This window comes from Bombus terrestris, chromosome 17, assembly GCF_910591885.1.
Source record: "Bombus terrestris chromosome 17, iyBomTerr1.2, whole genome shotgun sequence".
Lineage (NCBI taxonomy): Eukaryota > Metazoa > Arthropoda > Insecta > Hymenoptera > Apidae > Bombus > Bombus terrestris.
The window spans coordinates 11,411,926-11,433,297 of NC_063285.1; the positions used below are offsets into that span (position 1 = coordinate 11,411,926).

Sequence of the window (21,372 nt, forward strand, 5' to 3'; positions counted from 1 at the left end):
ACACTGTATCTCTCATATATATATTTTTTATATAAATTTTAATTGAACAATACAGAATTAGGATCTTCGTTGTCAAGTTGCTTCACGTGTCTCAATACATCCTTCTTTGTAATAACTCCGAGTAGTCGGCTGCAAAGTTGAACGTAACCATAAAAAGTTAATATAATCTTGCATCGTACACAAAACATGTAATACGTAAAATAATAGGAAGTAATTACCCATTATGCGTAACAAGGGTTTGTCTTAATCCCAACTTTCTAAACATATCAACAACAGTCTCCATGGGTGTTTGGTCGGTAATTGTTATTGGAGCCATATCAAGGATCTTTTTCAATTTAAGTGGTGGAGGAGAATGAATTTGAATGTTATTTCCATTTGTAAATATAACCAATGATTGTCCGGTAATTTCCTCTGTCATACGTTTGGCATTTGCGATCGCAAGATTCAAATCTCTTCGTAACACGAAACCAACAAGGTATTGAGATTCTTTTGAAACTATCACCGGGAAACCATTATGTTCCGTTTCTTTCAATAAATTTTCAACGTCTTCGACTGTCATTGAGTCTTGAGTGAGCACATGAAGGGCTTCATTTCGTCTGAAAATATAGTTAGACTTGTTAACTGTGAAGAGAAAACGTAAAAATCAAATCAAAGATATTTTACAAGAATATAATATTTTAACGATAATGGTGCAATTACTTAGGTTGCATAACATCAGCCGCAAGAGTAGTATGTTGAAACTCATCTTTGCTATCAAGAAATGGATAACCGTTCAAACCAATGTGAGCATCATAAATGCCCTGTTTCCCAAGAGCATCGCCGACCCATTTGCTTGCCATAGCGGCCGCCATTAACGGTACAATATATCGTACACCTCCAGTTAACTCAAACATTATTACGACGAGAGAAACAGTCATTCTAGTAACACCGCCGAGAACTGCTGCGGCACCAACCATTGCGTATAGTCCAGGAGTTATACAATCGACACCAGTTGAACATGCTTCACTAAATATCCAAATATGTGGATAATTATACGCTAGTTGCTCCATTCCAATCCCCACAATACGGCCCATTATCGCTCCCAAACAAAGTGATGGAATAAATAATCCGCAAGGTACTTTCATACCGAACGTAAATATTGTCATAACAAGTTTTAGAATTAATGCTAAGACGAGAAGCCATATCGCCTTATAAACTCCGGGGCCAGCTGCTGCAACTTCAATCGCTGATTTTACAGCAGTAAAGTTTCTATTATAATCACTATATAAACAAAAAGAGAAATTTACTATATTTTAAAACTAATGTTAATTTTAAAAATAAGAGAGGGAATTTCTACCATAAAATGTCTGCGTTTGATACTCCACATTGTCTAAATAATAAATAAATGAGTTGACTTGTACTCATTCGTGTATATGGATTTGGATATCCAATAACAGCAGTTGCAACCGTTACGATTAGAACTTCGGTAACTGGATACTGGCCCAATTTTGAAGTTTTACGATAACGACACCAAAACAGATTTGCTTTAATAAACAAAGTAGCAATCACGCCCTATTGAAAGAAAGAGAAAGGGAAAAGGGTAATTTAACAATCTTTTAACCATAGAAGAAAATTTACAGAAAGATAAACTTACACCAATTATTCCAAGCATGACGAAGGGTATTAGCTCAAAAAATATCCAAGGCTTATTATATTCAACATAAAAAAGCACAGAATGCTCGTTGCCAAATGGATTTATAGATCGTAAAATAAAAGCAGCTATCAAGGCACAGAAAAATGATCTCCACAAAGTTTTTAGTGGAAAGTAATAGCTCACCTGAAAAATGTTGTTAAATATATTCAACCATTAGATGTATCAAACTATCATTCTCCTGATACATACCTCTTCAAGACTAAAAAGAACACCCCCAATTGGAGCACCAAAAGCAACTGAAACTCCTGCAGCAGCAGCTGCTGATAAAATTTCTCTTTTCTTTGCTTCATTTCTGCCATATTTTGGAAAAAGATAAGAAAATATATTTCCTATGCAACAAGCTATGTGAACCATCGGCCCTTCTTTGCCTAAATTTAAACCTGCTGAGACCGATAGAATCAAACCTACTGATTTAATTATTAATGTCCACTTTCCTAAATATCCACGAATAATAAATCCACTTAGGATTGTCTTTATCTAAAACATGATTTTTTCGGTATAATTAAAAAATCATTATAGTATTCATTTTCGTTTTTTATATATTTACCTCAGGAATTCCTGAACCACAAGCGTATGGTGCAAACATTCTTACTAATGAGGCAGAAAGTGAAGCAAACAAAAGAGCCCAAGCGATGTAAAACATATACGAGATCATATAAGGTCCTGCACCATCTTTTGACTGACTAAATACTTCTGGCCATGTCCACCACTGAGAAAAGATTATGAAACTTAACAAACTTAAACATTATTATAAAAGAGAAGATAATAATAAAGCACATACCTGAGAGCAGTTACCACCGTCAAAAGTTGTTTCATTATAACTCCAACAACATTGTTCTTTATTCAACCAAAATGCTTGTGGGCATATGCCAAATTTTAAATCAGTCATCCAAGAAGCCCCTATATCTATAATACCTGCTGCGACTCCTGTAAAAAGACCAACTAGCAAAACACAGAGCCATCCAGACCAAGCATCATGAGCTCCCTTGATTAAGCCCCAAATAGAATCATGTTTCTTTTTCACAATATATCGATGACGCATTCTATCTCGAGCGATATCTCGTTGCCAATCAATCGTGTGAAAGTCATCGTATTGTCCGATACCAGGAATGTCATCGGAATCAACTGAAACTGAAATACAATTGAGCAATACAGAATGAAACTGTGTTCTATTTTTTACAAATTAAGTGCAAATTACAATATTAAAAAATTACATTATTTATTACATACTGTGAGAGGAAGCATCGTCGATACGGATACAGTGTTCCGAAAGAACGGTGTTCTGTCCATGATGAGAATTTACATTATTAACTTCCAGCATGTCGTCGTCGCTGCTTATAGTACTGTCACGTGCAGTATTTCGATTTCGCGGTCGGACATCCTCTACGAAGTATACATCATCTGAATTTTCTATCTATAATTAATCAAAGTTTTCATTCTTTAAATTTTTGTTACTATTATTATTCCTTTTTTATTATTCTCTTATCAAATTTCTTCATATATTAATTTTTACCTTTGTATCAACTGACTGGTACGTAGTTAATGTATGCTGATGATTTTGTGGAATTGTATTGTTCGACAATGTTGTACCTTTCAGTGGAAATTTCTCCATGGCATTGCAACCTGTAAAAGGAACTTGAATATATATATACATAATTTATTTATGTACATGTATATGATATGTTTGAAAATAAGGAATAAGTTAATAATAACTAAATATTTTTACATAAAATAAATACATAAAAAATACTATTTCTTCAATTCTCGTTAAAAAATATATTAATAAAATTGGTATTAACAGTTAAACAATGCACTAACTTAAATGGATTATTTTATAATATAATTGTAACTCCTCTCAACACAGTATCATTGTTTCTGACTACATTACTAACTACGTTAGTAATATCATCTCATAGGAGATTATCTTACACTCATGTTGTAGGTACATTGTGTAGGATTATATTGATGAATAATACATAAAATCTTTATCTTAAAAATTAAAATAATTTCTGTTGATATATACTACATAATAATATATGACAATACTTATGACCATACTATATGACTAATTTTTAGTTTTTAAATAATATTAAACATAAACCTTGTATAACGAAAATTTAATTTAACTTTATCATTGTTATATATAAAAATATTTTATCTTATGAGATAGGCTTATGATAGTCTTCACATTAAGCATATTTTTGATCTGCGTGTACAGTATAATATTTATAAATAAACAGCATTGTCTTTTCGCAAAATTGAAAAACATGTAGCAATATTAAATATTATGTAAATGCAAAATATACTAATCGGAATATTGAAAATATATTCTCAAAATATTGTAAATAGCTGGATAAAAATATCTGGAAGGAAATAATAATTTAAAAGTAACAAAAAGATGATATAAATAAAATTGTATACATATGATACATTACTTAATATAATATGTATAGATTTACATACTTTGCTAAATTAATCTTTTGTAACTCATTGATAGTGATAAAAAGGTCTATATAAATTTTCTTTGTTTATGTATACAGAAAATTTATTTAATATTCATTAAAAATTATATTTAATTTATCTGCAGGGCAAATATAATGTAAGGTACATGCATAACGTATTAATTACTTATAAATAATTACTGACAGATCAGATAACAGATATATTTAAAATTTATTTGGATAATTGAATTGAATAAGCTATTTGCGGTACTATAAGATAACAGGAAATATTGAAGTGATCAATATACATTAAATGACAAAAAATTTCCAATGAAGATCGTTCATCGGCACATCATTATGATACTTTTACAATTGACATTGATGGACCAATTTCTGTCTTTCAAATATATAAATTAGGGAAAAAAAAGCAAACAGAGAGAGAGAAATATAAATGAGAAAATTTGATTACTTCAAACAAGTTGAAGGTGAGGTTATCGACATCCATGTAATGTGCAGGAAAAAGGTCTGAAAAAAGGTTGAAACGAACAGATGTTTAAATAAATCATTGAAGATTCATAAATTTTACGTGAAGTTTACCATAAGACAGTTTCTACCACATTCAACCTTTGCAAGGTTAGAATTGACACCATATTCTCGATAGATCAAATTGTCGAGTTGTTCAATCATACTTACCATTTTTTCAGGTAGAATGCTTCTCAACTTTCCATTCATGAATATCCTTTCTCTTTTTTATTGTTTTAACATCGAATCATGTCATTTATTTTCTTGCAGGTCAAATTTCGCCTTAAAATTGCGAATATTTCTTCTTAATCAAGGAGAAACTACGAGGATCGGACTAAAAGTAAAGACTTGTCAAAGCATTTTCTGTTTCTCTTACTCACTTAGTCTACTTTCTTACTCTTTATTTGATTAAATATGTCATCATGCGCCATCTTACCGAATTATATTGAACAAATGATTTTACTTACCACATTTCAAAATTTGTTTAGAGCTTAAAAGATAAACTCCAAAGAAAGTAGTTTTAATGATGAAAGAATTTACGTCTACTAAAAACACAAAAAGATTCAAATTTTTTAAATTTATCGTCAATCTAAAGAAAACAATTAAACGATTAAATACGATAATTTATACCTTGATATAATATAAGATAATCTAAGATTTAATACGGTTAATTTTGAAATTGAATTTTGTAAACACGGAATTCTCTTAGAATACTTTTATAACAATCTTTATAAATTTATAATTAAAATTTAAAACAAACATTTTGTTATTGCAGATACAAATTTTTAAAACCGAAGAAGATAATCAACTAGAGATATTAGTGTACCATTCGATCTCTTTATTAGCCAGCTGTAATGTTTGAGTATAATATTTACTGAACATGGTTTATACTCTAACTTTCGGTAACTTCGGTATACGGTAACTTTCAATTATTATAGCGAAGTAAACTGAATTATGCAAATCTAAAATTTTTGAGTTAACAAAAAAGGGTTTTCAAGCACAGGATTAAATGGAGAGAAAAGCTTTATTTCTCTTATTGTCTTCTTTTGTTAATACATTAATAAAAAGTTAAAGGATAAAATATATATGTTTCACCAATTTTTTAATTTCACATTGATGGTAGTCTCAAACTCCAGTTTCCTTAACCCTGAATTCTTCTTTTGCTGTAGCATTATTTGCAGAGCCCTGATATTTAATCGGGTAGGCCAATTGATTTCCTTTATTCCAAGTATAAAGTTCCTAGAAATAAAGAGGACATCACAATAAGCTTTAAAATCCTTATCTTATTTAATTTGTTTTATTTCTTAAACTTCAAAATATTTACTTTTGTTTTATGGTTGTAGCTGACTGCTGTAGTTTTGTGATAAGGATTCGTGAATGATAAATGAACAGGTATTGTAACATTTTTATAAAGATCAAAGGCCAACCTATAAGTAACATATCGATATGTAATTATAAAATAAAATATATTATAAAATATACTTTTATTTTTTAAGCTTATAACACTTTCTTATTCTTTCTCTTCTTTTTTTTCTTTTTCTAAATTTTACCTTATTTTCATTGTTTCTTCTGTAACGCTATGAACAGCGTAAAGCACTCCTCCAGCAATGAACATTTCTCCAAATTTATGATTATCTATACTAATGTTCCATGCATGTTGAATATTCATATTAGTCGCATCCATCTTTATTACTATTGTATTATTCGATGGTAAGCCGTATATTATCCATAACCCTGTTGTTAAAATAATGTACGTCTTATTTGCTATTTTTATTTAAAGAGAAATATTTCTTTTAAACAAATTACGATATAATTACCATTCTCATCAACATTGAAGTCAACATAATTAAAATTATGATTCGGTGTATATAAATAATTCCTCGTGTTCACTAATAAACCTGGAAGATGTAATTCACACCGCGAAGACTCCTTGCCACATACTTGATCAGAAATAGAATGAAGATTAAATCGAAAAATTGATGATCGGTTTATGGGATTATAAAAGAAAGATTTGTTATACACTACATGCCCATTTCCCTAAAAATGAATTTAACATGAGATAATAATACATAATTTTAAAAATAGTATGATATACCTGAAATGGATATGGCAATTTAATGGGATATGAACTCCCATGTTTAAAATGATCCTTTGAATCATATTCAAATATGAAAGAAGTTTCATTCTTTCGGGTAACCCAAAGTTTCTCTGGATAACCATCAGATTTAGTGTCATGCATCCAGCTTCCGTAATGATCATCCATAGTACCCTTTAAAACTGGTTTTCCTACTGCTTCTATTACACCATCTACAGAATTAAATAAAATTAATATCTCGTTAATTTATTTAATTATGTACAACCTATAATTATACATTTATTTTGAAAAGAAATAATAAATGTACTTCACCTGCCAATCTTAATGGAAGTCCAGTAAAGTTGACATTTTTGAGTGGCTGAATATTTAAATATTCAGCAACATCTGTAAAAGTACATCGTAAAACAGGGCAAGCAGCGCAAGTTTCATGTGGTGCACAAAGTTCATCTAAATCAACATGCTGCGGCGCAGGCTTTCCATATGTAACGTGTTGTTGTTTTCCTAGCTTTGACTTTTCCATGCTCTTCGCGTCATCTACAAAATATTTCAATGTCAATATTTATGTAATTATTTGAAAAATATCGAAACTAAAAATATATGTTACCATCGACTGTAAATGATCCTTTGGTGGTGTCAATATCATTTTTCACAACACAATGGTATGTACCGTAATCTGCTGATGTTATCTTTGCAATCTTCAGGCGCATTTTAAGCTAAAATATTACATTAAGATAAAGGTATATGGAAATATATATGAACACATTGCATAGGATGCTATTATCTTTTACCTTATACGTATCTCTTCTGTCATAAACTTCAAGTCTATATTTCTCAGACATTTTGAGTCTACGATCTTCACGTTCCCAATAAACAATTGGTTCTGGAAATGCTTCAACTTCACATTCTAAAACTACAGTACTTTGACTGCGTGCGCGAATCATTTGATTACGAATTCGAATGAAAGGTGGAACTGCAAAAAAGATACTTTCTTAATAAAAGAAATAAATAAAATATATATGTATATATAAATGTGTATATCAAAATATCTACATTTAACTTGAAGTTTGATTCTTTTCAATGCTCGAGGTGGAATTCCATTATCAGCTACACAAATATATTCTCCCATATGTTCTCTGTTAACTATACTGATATTAAATGTATGTCCAATTACAGAAGTCACTGTTCAATAAAATTGTATACTTATATAATTATATACTTTTGTGAAAGTTCATAATCGCGTTACTGACACGATTATAATTTTATATTACCGTGCCAAGATCCTATAGGAATGACACCACCATCGCTTCTAAACCATTGAACAGTAGGTTCAGGTTTGCCACTTGCTGCACATTTTAATCGTAAATTAGTTCCTTCATAAATGGAAATTAAGCCAGTTGAATTTACCGTTGAAGGTAACATTCGATCATCTGAAAGAATGTATAAAAGCTATATCGTTTGAGCACGCAAACTTTCAAAGTATAGTTATTTAAAGATAAAGAAGGTACTTGCCTAGAATGGAAGGAGGAATCAATAAGTCGTTTATATTATAATCATTCATGTTCACCTTCCAGGCTGTTATCCCTGGCCTGCCATCTTGTCCTGGTGAGCCTGGTCTACCAGGAGGGCCCATTTCTCCTAAAGTTGTTCACATCATCAACGTATCTCTTTTTCATCCACGTGCAATTAGAATGAGCGAATTTGAAATAATGTTAAGTTACCACGTGGTCCAATTGGTCCTTGAGGTCCCATTTGACCTGGCCTTCCTAAAGATATTGTATCTTTAGAAATTAAATTAATGAATACAAAAGATCTCTAAATCAAAAGGTGCATACCATCTGTTCCATTACGTCCAGGCCGACCAGGAGACCCGTTTAGTCCTGGTTTACCATTCATACCAGATAATCCATCTGTACCACTACGTCCAGGAATTCCATCAAGTCCAGGTTCTCCCGGTATTCCATCCCTTCCATCAAAACCAGCTGGTCCTATATCACCTTTTGGTCCACGAGGACCAGGAGGACCAGTCAAACCAGGTGGTCCTTTCGGACCAGTCATTCCTCGTAATCCGGGAAGACCTGGTTCCCCGGGAGCTCCTGGACTTCCTGGTGCCCCTGGTAATCCCGGAGGACAATATTTCATTGACGATCGACAAAAATTTTCAATCGCATCGAGCTAAAATGTGCAATATCTATGAATAAAATTTAACACATTTCTATTAGCTTTGGTTATTAAGAAAAGTTAAATATTTAACCTGCACACGAGTATCTGCATTTAACCATACCCAATCATGTCCCATAGGAGTAATTGGAGAAGATGCCAAACCTGTTTTTGCTATGGGAGATGAAGTTACTTTCTTAGATTCTTTTAATGTATCCTTCTCTTGCCAAATCTAAAATGTAGAAAATATAAATATAAGGTACAATTTTTATATGAGGCAACTAGAACCAAGAAGATGCAAGTGACTTTTTTCCGATATCAAGATAATTAAGTTTGAAATTCAAATGTGTTAAAAAAGATTGCACTGCAAAGTCTCTATGAAAATTAAGTTATATTTAATGCTTGACATAGTAAGGAGTATATACACATATTTTTAATGAATTTCATATTTTAGTTTATGAGTTATTGAATATACAGAAACTAATGTTATTACACTTGCATGATATTTCAATATTATTTGCTTAGAAGTCAATTTTTCTAGCCTTTAAATGATACTTTTATGTAATGATGGATTACTTAAATTATATATATATATATATATTGTATTTAATGATCTAATTAGCCATTTTTGCTTTTAATTAAAAAATGTGAAAAATATCACTTTTGTCCCTTTGATTCCAAGTGCCTTATGCTATATATTGATTATACATACTCTGGATGTATCTGAAACTTTATTATCTTCTGTCACAGGTAAAGCACTACTTCGTTTCCTCCTTACCAATTTTTCAGTTTCTAAAAAGTCTTGGTTTCGCATAATAAGAACATCTGTTTCCACATGGGCCACATAAGTATAAAGATAGATAGATGTTAAAAATTGTACCAAGAATTGAATTAGAATAAGAAACAAAAGGCTCCATGGTTGTAGTATCCATCGAGTAGATTTCATAGAAGCTTTCTTTTCCATGATTACATGTATGTCAAATCCTTAAAAATTATTTATTTATCGCTTTTGTAACCAAAAACGTATTACATTTAACTTACCAATGAAAACTTTATAAAAATCATACGCTCCTAAAGAGACTTGTATCCCTAATATATCAAACAAATTAGGAAGAAGGGGAGAGCAAACAGATTTGAATTGGCTGAATTGTTACTATCAAGTAATTTAATAGAGTATCCAATTTCTCCTAGATACAACTTTTATTCATTCAAGAGCTTTAAGCTAATAAAATGACATTTCAAAGAATCTAATTGATTTATATATATATATAAATCACATTTTGGCAAAATGCTAAACATAGATAATTCATTAAATACTTCATAAATATGTTACGAAAAATGTATTTTATATCAATAATTGTAATTAGCCATTGTAACAAAAATGATTATGTAAAAAAAAAATAGAATTCATCTTTTAATGACTTCAGCGTAAACTAACGCATCTGAATACTTACCACCACAGCCGGCAAGCAATGATATTTCGATGATAACGCATGCGCGATTATCATTCATTAAGGGTGCAAGTAGCAAAATAAGTTTTAGCTTTATATTATGTATGGCGGTAAATTTAAAGTGATTTAATCCTAAACTGATATGAGCAATAAATGTGTATTATTTTATTAAAAATGTGGTATATTTTTGAGAAATTTTATGATATTAGTATCCATAGAAAAAAAAATAATTTTAATTTACTTCCTCCGTATCCATACATGTATGTATAGTACATAAATATAGAATTGTACACAAACTCCCTTGTATGTATATATGTACAAAAACATAATACAATAAAAACTCTATAACTGCTGGCGAAGATCATCATTTCAATCGTGCTTATGTTTTAGCCTTAGTAGTATGATACGCCAATGACTTTCCTTTTAAGATTCGTATCGTCTTCGTATCGGCGAGACAATATCAATACAATGACGAAATCTTTTTATTTTCAGCTTTTTCTTAATAAGGATTTCATCTCATTACATTAGTTCTCTTTTTTTATTAAAACGAAACTAAAAACACTAAAAAGCTTAATTACGTTAATTTGGCCCGTGGATCTTTCTTCTTCACCAGCTGTTTATCTTTGCGAATAGAGAATAGAGAATAGAGAATAATGTCTATGGTTTACCAATCGCTTAGCGAAACCAACTCTTGAGCTCTTAGAAAGTCTTTACTGTAGTATCAATGTTATTGCTTTAATTCTTTACATAATTTTTTCTGTCATTAAGCAACGTTATTTCTATATCGTTATCACTACTCCTTGTCTTTATTTCCACATTGTACGTATTTGCCTGCAAAGACAAAGCGGTTATCACAATTTATACTAACTCGAGATGTAAATAAGTTATAATGAAAATAAATATACCAATTGTAACGAGGCTAAGAAATATCTAGCTACTTCACGAGCGGGCTTGTCTTGAACGACACTATCGAAATTAATTTTTTTCTGTTTTGATGCTTGCAACACTTTTATTATATGAGATGAATAATCACGAATTCGAAATGCAGGTCTCATTTCAGCTTCCGCTAATTTTGGTTGCAACGAGGCATGCCACTTTGCTACAGTCTGATCTAACTCTGTGATAACATTCGACTGTTCAAAAATCTTTTTCATTTTGTCCTCAATTAATGTTTGATAATTCGGCAAAGAATAAGACAAATTAATTTCTGAAGTTAAAGATTCACGCCAATTGTTAGACGAGTTAGGAGATTCTGCAAGCATATCCACTGTATTTTGACAAATTGTTGATCGTAATGGAATGTCAGTAGGTGAAGAACTTCTACTCGTTATATCCTCAATACTATTTTCAATTGAATCATTTCGATAACTTCTACTTGTTATATCCTCAATACTATTCTCAGTTGAATCATTTTGATTTTGGGATACATGAAAATCTATAGCAACATTTGTCACAGCTTCATATTGAGAATCATCATTTTCTTTTTCTATACCATTTAAACATTCGTCAAAATTCTTCATGAAGTCTTCTATTTCCTCTATCAAAAAAATTATATTTTGCAGTTACAACGACGACGACAACAACAACAACAACAACAGCAACAACAACAATAGTAATAATATAAAACGCGATTTGCCTCGGATTAACTTACGTTTCTGCAAATGTTTAAACTTCTGTTTTGTACATAAAGTAGCGTCTTTTTTTTTAAATAACTCAGTTTCACGTAAAACGAGCTTTGCTAAACATTCTGGTTTGTACAGTTTTGATGTAAATTTACGTTTTTTCTAATAAACAAACAAGAGGAAATAAATAAATAAATGCATAGACATACAAATATCTAAAAGATTATTAAAAGCTCTAAGTGGTTCAAGGTACGGAACATTAAAACTTATTATTTATACATACAGAACCAAATTTTGTTTCCAAAAGTGAAATGTAGTCTGGAAGTTTCAGGATACATGAATTGCTAGAAAAAACATGCTTTATTCCTTGAATAAGAGGCATTGGTTCCCAGTCATATTCATTTATATCATCTACAGAATATATTGATACTTTTGTTGTTTGGTTCCTAATAAAAATATTAGTTTTCATTGATTTAATATCATCAATTGTAAAATTAATAGAATAATTTTAATAGAAGAGATACCCTCTTTTCCGCATGCTAGGTAATCCATGTTTCCATCGTACATTATCTGATTCATTCAATTGAAAAATTTGACTCTCTTTGGAGAAATGATTTATTTGCTTATCATATTTTATTCGATCACTTGCACTAAGTTGTACTATATTTTCATCGTTATTCTGATCACTTTTTTTTATTTGATTCACTTGCACTGAATCTCTAATTTGGCATTCTTCTTCAGTTTGATTCATGTTTTTGAAATGCTGAATTGAACAATTTTGAATACTAACATTTTGCACCCTACTTTGTTGGATATGTTCTTTTTCTGATTCATCCTTTTCAGCTTGTTTTAAAATGCTATTATTAAGAAATAAACTTTCATGATTATTGTTTATTGTGTTTTGTTCCTCCATACTTTGTAATTCATTTACTGATGAATCGTTTTCCCTTAATGAAGAATTTTGTTCATCTTCAAATTCATCATAAACAAGTGTAATAGACTCATTATCATTTGGTGAAGTAATTGAATGATATCCTGAGGTTCCTGTACCCGGAGTTTTTGGTTCTGAATATAATGACAATGAATTTCTTCCCTCTTCAATATAAGATCTATATATATGAGTAAAATCATATGGTGTTAATTCATTCACCAACATTCCACTTGTATTTATGGCTTGATTGCACCTTAAAATTAAAAAGTTATAGCTATCACATAAAAATTAAAATAGAACAAAGATATTGCTGTTTACCGAAAATCATATTTCTTTCCAATGATTTCTCCTAAAATATCATATACTTGAATAGGAATGCATAATTGCAGGGCATCATTTTCTAATTGTGTAAACCGACGACTTAACAATTTAACTTTCTTCTGTGTTTGAAATTGATTTTTTTTATCAATATGTTTCCCGATATCTTTTTCTAAGTCAATCATTACAAAATTTCCCAAATTAACATGACTCTTCTTAAAAAATTTCTTTTCTTTATTCATACACTTCTTTATTCCTTTTTCCCTAATGAAAAAAATGAAGGAATTATTAGCTACAATACATACATCTTTCATTGAATGTAAGATAAATAATTACTCATAGCCGAAAAATGTTTGTCTCAAAATTTCTGCTTCATTGATTAGATGTTCAATTCTTCGAACGTATATGTTAGTTGAATTTTGTAGAATAAGCGCTGCTTCCCCGAAATTGATATTACACGGTTCTTCTAATAAAGCATAATATTCTTCTAAAATCTAGAATAACACGATAATATTCTATTTATATTGAATTATAATAACTTTAATAGTATAATATACCTGAGATAATGGAAATTTCCAATCAGCAAGATCTTTTGCTGGTTTCATAAGTTGTTTACTAATGTCTTGTAAAGTAATCATTTCAAATATTATTTAATTTTTTGAAGGACATGAAAGAACTAGATTCAACAAGTCAAGCATTTATATATAATTAAATAAAATGATTAAATTTCATTATTTAAAAAAAGATATTTAATGTTTTATACGTGTTCTCATGATATAAAAACTGAATTTACTCTGTTGTGTAAATGTCTGGATATTGATCATAAATTACAAGAATAGTAGATTACGAATCACAATCTAATTTACTATTCGAATTGTTTAAAATTCGATTTTCTATATATTTTTATAAACATGAATATTTGTAAAGTAAAAGCAGATGAAATGAAAAATTACTATCTAATATGTATTTATAGTAACACTTTATGCTATATATACATACATATATATATATATATATGTATGTATGTATAGGCATTTAATTACTGCAAAATAAAACAAAATTGAAACTGCTCTATTTAATATTTTATTTACATACCATATTATATCTAAACATAATATTTTATGATTTCATTATAATATGTAAATTGTTATTTCTAATAATTAAGAGATACATAAAAAACGGACAAATTTTTCATTTGAAATAAATGTAAAATATGTACATATGTGATATTTACACGATACATGTTGTACAAGTTCAGGTATTAGTATATTCACATTTACATTTTAATGAAAATACAATATATAACAAAGTGTTTATATACAATTTAAATAATTTTAAATTGATTTGTAGATCGAATATAATTCGAATTAAATATTAATTTCGAATGAAATAATATATAAATTTAAATTTACGTGTTAGCAATGCCATCTCTGAATTGTATGAAGTACTCAAATAGTCATATCGATAAATGATACCGTTAATTTGTTACAATAGCCCGTAGTACTCATATATTTCTTAGCAAATACAATGTTTGCTGTAATTTATTAATTTTAGTTATTATCTCCTTTTCTTTACTTTTTCCTTGTAAAATAGGGTTAAGGACTACACCTGAAAGGAAACTCATGTTTTTGGAAATGTCATTGGCATGATTGTTTATCCACCATTTTGTTTTGCTGTCGTCCTCAGAGTTTTTCCTGGTACCGTGGCCTATTTTACAATGAACTAGATTGACTCAAATTTCGAAAAATCGTAGAATCAGAGAACGCTCTGTGTTTTCGAAGAGATTTGTTTTTAACGGATTTGAGTCAGTTTTTTAATAAATGTTCTCATTATGAGAATTCGTGAAATTTCACCTCGAGTTCTGACCCAACTTTCCTGACTTCTTTAATCAAATGGCGATTACTAGATAAAACGAACAGTTTTCGCGTCATTTACCACGTAAGTTTAGTATTTTAACGATTCTAATTGGGTATAATAGCGCAAATTATTTAAAACTAGTCGAAAAAAATCGTTTTATTTCTTGTTTATTAATATTTCACATCATTCAATATTATTAATGTTTTGTGTTATTGCAATTTGTGTGATATTTTTGTTGACTATGAGGGTTAAATATATATGATTAATACAGTTTTCTTACTGCAGGATGTCAGGTCAGAGTGGAGGGCATCGCTTAAGGTTGTCCAAACTCAACGATCAGCTGACGTGCAAATTATGCGGTGGATATTTCATTGATGCCACTACTATCATAGAGTGTTTGCATTCGTGTATGTGTATTCTTCTGTCGCTTTTTTAATCCTTTTGTCTGTGGTGAATAAATACAGTTTCATCATTGCAAAAGGGTTAAGCGACGATTCCAACATATTGATGTAAGCGGCGATTAACGTCGCACTACAGTTTGCAGGAGCTGTATTGTCAAGTATCTGGAGAACAATAAGTATTGTCCAATATGTGAGGTACAGGTGCACAAAAGTAAACCACTACTCAACATTCGTCCAGACCATACTTTACAGGACATTGTGTATAAACTGGTACCAGGATGCTATCAAAGTAAGTTTTATTATTAACAAAAGAATAATGTAATGAAGATACATTTAAATATTTATATTACAGATGAGATGCGATGCAGAAGAGACTTTTATTTAAAACATCCTGAAGCATGCACTCAAGCAACATCTCCAGAGGCAAGAGGGGAACCAATTGAATCGCATATATATTCTCCAGATGAATCACTTAGTTTATCATTAGAATACTTTAGTCCATCCAAGGACATCAAAGGTATAGCTGTAAAACCTTTATTGAGGCGGTATCTTCGTTGTCCTGCTGCTGTGACCATTTTTCATTTACAAAAGCTTATACGAGCTAAGTATGGCTTAACTGATGCACATAGGGTGGATGTAATGTATAAAGAGGAACCCCTGTGTAGTAGTTATACATTGATGGATGTGATGTATATTTATCATTGGAGACGAGTAAGTATCAATGGTCTATTGAAAATATTTAGAAATTTTAATTCTATTGAAATCTTTTCTATAAACAATTTTTTTATCATATTTATTTCAGAAAGTGCCATTGCATTTAAGTTACAGAATATTTGAATCTTCTCCAAAGCGAATAAAACTTTCTGAAGATAATGTCAATTATAAAACAACTTTACTTCATGCTGGAATTGATTCCATTGAATCAAAAGAAGAAAAATCATCAAAAAGGGAATGGAAAGAAGTACAGTTGAAGATATCTGAAACTGGTATTATGAGCATTACAGATATAACGGACCAACAATTTAAGAAAAATACAAAAGTTGAAGAATCCATTACTAGCATTGAAACAATAAACACATCGATAGTTGAAGAAAATGACAGTAAAAATAACATACCCGAAGCCAGTGAAGGAAACAAACCGTCTTCAGACAAACAAGATGTTAGTGAGTCTGATAATTCTTCCAAATTAAACGAATTTGGTGAACAAAAATGCCCCAATCAAACAGAAACTGTGAAAACATTAACAAAAGGAATTGAAAATACGATAAACTTTAAATATGAGGAGGAATCGAAAAATCGATCGGATAATAACAATGTTGAAGATAAAACAATTTTACAGAAAAGTATTCAATCACAAGAGATGGCACAATATGTGAGTGAACATGAAATTAGAAATAATAACATTGAAAATAAAGATCAAAAGGAGTCATCAAGAAATAACAATAATATTATCGCGGATAAATTGGAAAACTCTAAGCAAAATTCAAGAAATGAGATAAAATTTATAAATACAGGATCGAAAATCAATGCTCTAAGTGTGAAATTACAATTCCAACCGAAAACTGGACAAATTAGCAGTAACAATGCTTCTTCGAAAAAGGTTACGAAAGATAGGAAAATCACACCACAGTCGTCTAAAAAGGTAGAGGTAAAGATTGCTGAAAACTTAAAATCTACAGAGCTGAAAAATTCTTTTGATCCTTCAAAAACACAAGTAATGACAAATAATGGTGGGGTTACATTAACCAAATCATTAGTTCCATGTTCTACAAAAGCCATATCACAGAAAACAGAATTACTGGATGCCACAGAACCTGTTTTATCAACGTACCCAAGTACTTCAGTTAATTCTGAAACGAGAGAAACGGAAATAAATGTAAGAAATGTGCAATCAACTGATCAGAAGGAAGAATATTCTTCTCAAGGAGAAAGTATTATAGAAAAAAAACCATATGTATCAGAGCAGATTTCAACAGAATCTTGTCAAAGAACCAATGGACAAGCAAATACACCTTCCCAAAAGTCGTACACTCAAATTGAATCGTTATCAAATGATAATCTCGCATCATCAAATCCTTCTACATCACTACCTATGTCTGTTGGTAATGGAATCAATCCAATTTCTACGTCAACAATAAGTCAATCTACATCTACATTTCCCTATATGGTCCAGGATTTGGTAAATAGTACTATGTTGAAAAATTCTCTCAAAAGTTTAAGTACATCAACGACGCAAAAATTATCCTCTACTGCAATTTCTGAAAATGAAGTACCTACATCTTCAGTATCAGAAAGTTCTACAGCATTTACTATACCTTCCTTGAACGTTTCTTCTTCTTTGAAAAGTAGTTATCTAAGTCCAAGTACTTCAAAAGAATCCGTTTTGAAAGCGAATTTGGAAATAACTAATACATATTCAGTGCCTCCTTGTCCCGATGCTATTCCAATCTCTTTGATGAAACCAACAATTCGTAAAAATGAATTAATTACGAAGGGTTCTAATTTAAATGAAATTTGTGCAAAAATTGGGGCCTCCGGTTCAAAAATTAATGATATTTGTGCTAAAATTGGGGAAAATTCTAAAGAAAAAAACAAAACGGAAGTAAGAAGTAAATCCGATATCCCAGATTTATTAAAAATCGGGAGAAAGAATGGTTCGCCATCAATCGCCATTGATTCCAGTAGTAAACAGCAGCAACATACAAATATTCCAAATGTGCCCGTTTATGCACCTAATAGTAGTGCAATCACAACAGAGAGCAAACATATTTATTCAAATGTAAAGGATAGTCTTAGAGCTACTTCGTTAATAACTACTTCTCCAATGGCTACATCACACTCTTTACAGAAGGTTCTCTCTGTCTCTAAAAAACAAAGTCAAGCAGTAGGTTACAAGACTCTTCGTGATCCCCCAAGATGCTGGAATCCTACACTTTCTAAAAACAATTATGTAGCAGTTAAGAATCAAAGTAAAGAGACACAAAACCAATTACATCAAACCACGCTTTTCGAAAGAAGTAAGACAATTCAATCTAAACCGGCTAAAATTTTTAAAATGAGAAACATGCCAAGATATTTGGGTAATCCCGCATCTGGAGTGAAGCCAATGTACGGTATCGGTAATGAATGTAAAGAGAAAGAACAGTCGACAATGTCATCAACAACAACTACAAACACATCTAGCAGTTCTAAAAATGGGAACTTGAGTATGATGAAGATAGATCCTAAAACTTTATCTCCAATTGTATCAACAGTTAATTCACCTATCGTTTCACCACCTCCATATTCTCCTAGTGCAAGGAATTACCCAAATCCTCCATTCTCAAGAGATATTTGTAGAAGTACTGGTTCGCCAATATCTCCAAAAAATTCTCCAGTAAACATGCTTTCAACGAGTCCTTTTATACCTTCTCCAACACCAAATATGAATCCTGGGCTAATCTATCCTCACTTTCCACGACCATTTCCAGATGCTACTAGATTTCCAAATCCTTTGATACGTTCACCAATAGGAATTCCATCTCCCAGTGCCTTCCATAGTAATTTACCTCCTTCAATTAATAAATTGTATCAACGATCTAGTTATATTCCACAAACTACTGGCTTTTCTCCAGTTTCACAACCTCCAACAGTTCAGAGAATACCACCAAGCACCTATTCTTCACCTAAGTCACCTAAAACTACCTCTCTAACAGCAATTTCTCCTGCATCTTACAACTTGGTCAAACCCGAAACACAAGCGATCGCAACATCTCTTGAGACTAATAACCTGCTTCTTCCAGAAAATACATCACAGGAAGATGTTAGTGCATTTAATTTGTCTAAGACTGGAAATTTTTGCAACACGGAGGTTGTTAACATGCCGACAGAGACAGTTCGAAATTCTAAATCAACTTCGCTTTCTCCCAGTTCAAGTGTTGGACAGAATAAAAATACATCGATCGTTAATTCTAAAGCTAAGTTAGAAACGTCTCCATTGGGTGCAGGCGATCAAGATCAAAATAAGGAACGGTTGGAAAAGGAAGCTATAAAATGTAAAGAACAAAATTTATATCTATCAAAAGGACAAAATTTGGAAAAGAGTCAACCTGATGAGGATAGTGACAGTGTAAATACGAAAAAAGAAAAATCTCCTACACAAATTAATGGAGATCTCACTAATGAAAAGAAGGACGAAGCAATAACAGAAAAAATTGCAGAACAGAATGAGCAAAATGAAGCAGAGATAGTACAAGTTTCAGAAAAAGTTGTTGAAAAAGAAAAAGTAGAAGAACCCAAAAACGAGAAATGTGAAAAAACCGAGGAGCAGCAGAATAATTCTGAGATTCAAGTTAACAAAACAAAGACATAAATTTTGCATTGAGCAACTCATGCAAGTTGTACGTTCGTTGACGTATGAAAATATTCGGATATTATTACATTTTATTTTATACAAAATATTTTGTCGAATCGTAATTCAACATATTTCAGATTCCTGACAAATTTTTTCACGCTGCTAATACAAAACTAATACGTGTTGTTATTTTAATTATTACGATTTTTAAACTGCAAAGCATTAAACATATTGAAACAATAATATGTTTAATGTATCACTAATATTTAAATCTTTATCTTACATAAAAGTTGTAATAATTAGAAATACATAACACATGTCTCTCCCTCTCTTTCTCTCCATCTCTTTTCTGGTTTAAACAAAAAAGAAAAAATGAAAGAAATGACTAAATATATTCAAGGTCACGTTCGACATAAGGGCTGTATAAAGATTATATAGAAAACGATACTGCGTATAGTTAATCATATTTATATGAGGAGTTTTTATAAAATAATTTCACGCAGTCTGTTAGTTTACATTATTTATCATATTTCTGAACAAATTTTATTATTTGTTTCTTAATATATCTTAGTCAACTAAATATTTAACCAAAGCCTCGAGAATTAATCTAATGTTCCAGGTAGATTTAGCTACGATACACTTTTTCGATTGGCTCTTTTTTCGCATATACCCTCTTTTTAAAAAGGAAACAACTATAGTAAATTGTCCGAGGCCTTATCACAGTAATCTTATATATGAAGTAATGTTAGGAAATCGAGAGCAAGAGAAAATCGTTGTTAAATGGTTTAAGAAGATGAGAAAAAGTATTACGCTATATAAGTGATTTCTCTCTTTCCAGCTTAATTAGTTAATATTATCGATGTGTCGCATCGCACCGAATTATTAAAATAGCACGCATGGATAAGAAGTCCACTATTAATTTTGATAAGTGCCGGAAAGAAAGAAAGAAAGAGTTAATGTATAGATAAATTTTTAATATTGGATGATTTTCTTTTTCCTTTTAGATACATTTACTTGTAAATAGTGTATAATGATTGAAAGAAGTCTATATCATGTATTAGATATAAAAAAAATTATCGATTATTAATATAATTTGACACGCATATTTTTAGGTATTAAGGATGTAACGATAGTATTTTTTGTCTAATACGAGGAAGCAATTTTTAGAGAGATGCCTGATTGTAGAGCAAAAAACAACGTATTTTTAATAAGTTATTAGTTGTGTGCGCGCGCGACTCTTTTGTATACAAGGTGTACCTGAATGAGTGAGCGAGTGAAAAATGTGTGTGTATAATTTTGTGTAAAAAAAATTTCAATATCGAAATTTTAAATTTCAATATCGAAGTTTTCGAAATTTTGTTTTATTTATAACAAAACGTTGATCGTCGTTTGTTTTGAAATTTATGTACATGTTTTACGTATGTTTGTGTGCTCGCGCGCATACTCTGAAGCGCGCGCGTTATCAATACAGTAATAATACTACGTAAAGTAGATGATGTTCTTTTGATTATAAAAATATAGTTGATTATACTTTACACGGTCTGTTGTTTG

The 21,372-nt window shown here is 30.7% G+C and overlaps 4 protein-coding genes across 12 annotated transcripts; 1 reads left to right on the forward strand and 3 right to left on the reverse strand.

Annotated features, from left to right (window-relative positions):
• Positions 1–6: 6 nt before the first annotated feature.
• LOC100643991 (H(+)/Cl(-) exchange transporter 5) lies at positions 7–5,047 on the reverse strand. 5 transcript variants are annotated; one of them, XM_048413855.1, is made up of 11 exons: positions 4,828–5,047; positions 3,207–3,316; positions 2,924–3,107; positions 2,475–2,818; positions 2,241–2,402; positions 1,883–2,170; positions 1,634–1,816; positions 1,337–1,551; positions 700–1,260; positions 219–596; positions 7–129 (listed from the first exon to the last, which is right to left on the reverse strand). In XM_048413855.1, exons 2-11 carry the CDS (start codon positions 3,303–3,305, stop codon positions 39–41), a joined length of 2,505 nt encoding a protein of 834 aa, XP_048269812.1. In that variant the 5' UTR covers positions 3,306–3,316; positions 4,828–5,047; the 3' UTR covers positions 7–38. The 5 variants fall into 5 exon arrangements, with proteins under 5 accessions (XP_048269812.1, XP_020723083.1, XP_012173368.1 ...); XM_020867424.2 differs by having other exon boundaries at positions 2,475–2,824; positions 3,207–3,328; XM_012317978.3 differs by having other exon boundaries at positions 2,475–2,824; positions 4,828–5,046.
• A 614-nt stretch (positions 5,048–5,661) lies between these two features.
• Positions 5,662–10,568, reverse strand: LOC100648727. Of its 3 annotated transcripts, none has more exons than XM_012317975.3 (16): positions 10,363–10,568; positions 9,621–9,892; positions 9,003–9,140; positions 8,584–8,923; positions 8,470–8,514; positions 8,261–8,386; positions 8,020–8,178; positions 7,802–7,930; positions 7,540–7,721; positions 7,356–7,464; positions 7,064–7,285; positions 6,752–6,963; positions 6,474–6,693; positions 6,207–6,390; positions 5,981–6,083; positions 5,662–5,895 (listed from the first exon to the last, which is right to left on the reverse strand). In XM_012317975.3, exons 1-16 carry the CDS (start codon positions 10,418–10,420, stop codon positions 5,782–5,784), a joined length of 2,613 nt encoding a protein of 870 aa, XP_012173365.1. In that variant the 5' UTR covers positions 10,421–10,568; the 3' UTR covers positions 5,662–5,781. The 3 variants fall into 3 exon arrangements, with proteins under 3 accessions (XP_012173365.1, XP_012173366.1, XP_048269549.1); XM_012317976.3 differs by lacking the exon at positions 10,363–10,568 and adding an exon at positions 9,950–10,348; XM_048413592.1 differs by lacking the exon at positions 7,802–7,930.
• A 2-nt stretch (positions 10,569–10,570) lies between these two features.
• LOC105666641 lies at positions 10,571–14,152 on the reverse strand. Of its 2 annotated transcripts, none has more exons than XM_012317977.3 (8): positions 13,788–14,152; positions 13,567–13,724; positions 13,231–13,494; positions 12,506–13,165; positions 12,265–12,427; positions 12,011–12,143; positions 11,265–11,896; positions 10,571–11,190 (listed from the first exon to the last, which is right to left on the reverse strand). In XM_012317977.3, exons 1-8 carry the CDS (start codon positions 13,866–13,868, stop codon positions 11,095–11,097), a joined length of 2,187 nt encoding a protein of 728 aa, XP_012173367.1. In that variant the 5' UTR covers positions 13,869–14,152; the 3' UTR covers positions 10,571–11,094. The 2 variants fall into 2 exon arrangements, with proteins under 2 accessions (XP_012173367.1, XP_020723072.1); XM_020867413.2 differs by having other exon boundaries at positions 13,567–13,696; positions 13,788–14,151.
• A 577-nt stretch (positions 14,153–14,729) lies between these two features.
• On the forward strand, positions 14,730–21,356 carry LOC100648918 (mucin-3A). Of its 2 annotated transcripts, XM_048413932.1 has the most exons (6): positions 14,730–15,168; positions 15,373–15,494; positions 15,625–15,777; positions 15,841–16,199; positions 16,291–18,694; positions 19,271–21,356. In XM_048413932.1, exons 2-6 carry the CDS (start codon positions 15,374–15,376, stop codon positions 19,837–19,839), a joined length of 3,606 nt encoding a protein of 1,201 aa, XP_048269889.1. In that variant the 5' UTR covers positions 14,730–15,168; position 15,373; the 3' UTR covers positions 19,840–21,356. The 2 variants fall into 2 exon arrangements, with proteins under 2 accessions (XP_048269889.1, XP_012173360.2); XM_012317970.3 differs by having other exon boundaries at positions 14,732–15,168; positions 16,291–21,356.
• The last annotated feature ends 16 nt before the right edge of the window (positions 21,357–21,372 follow it).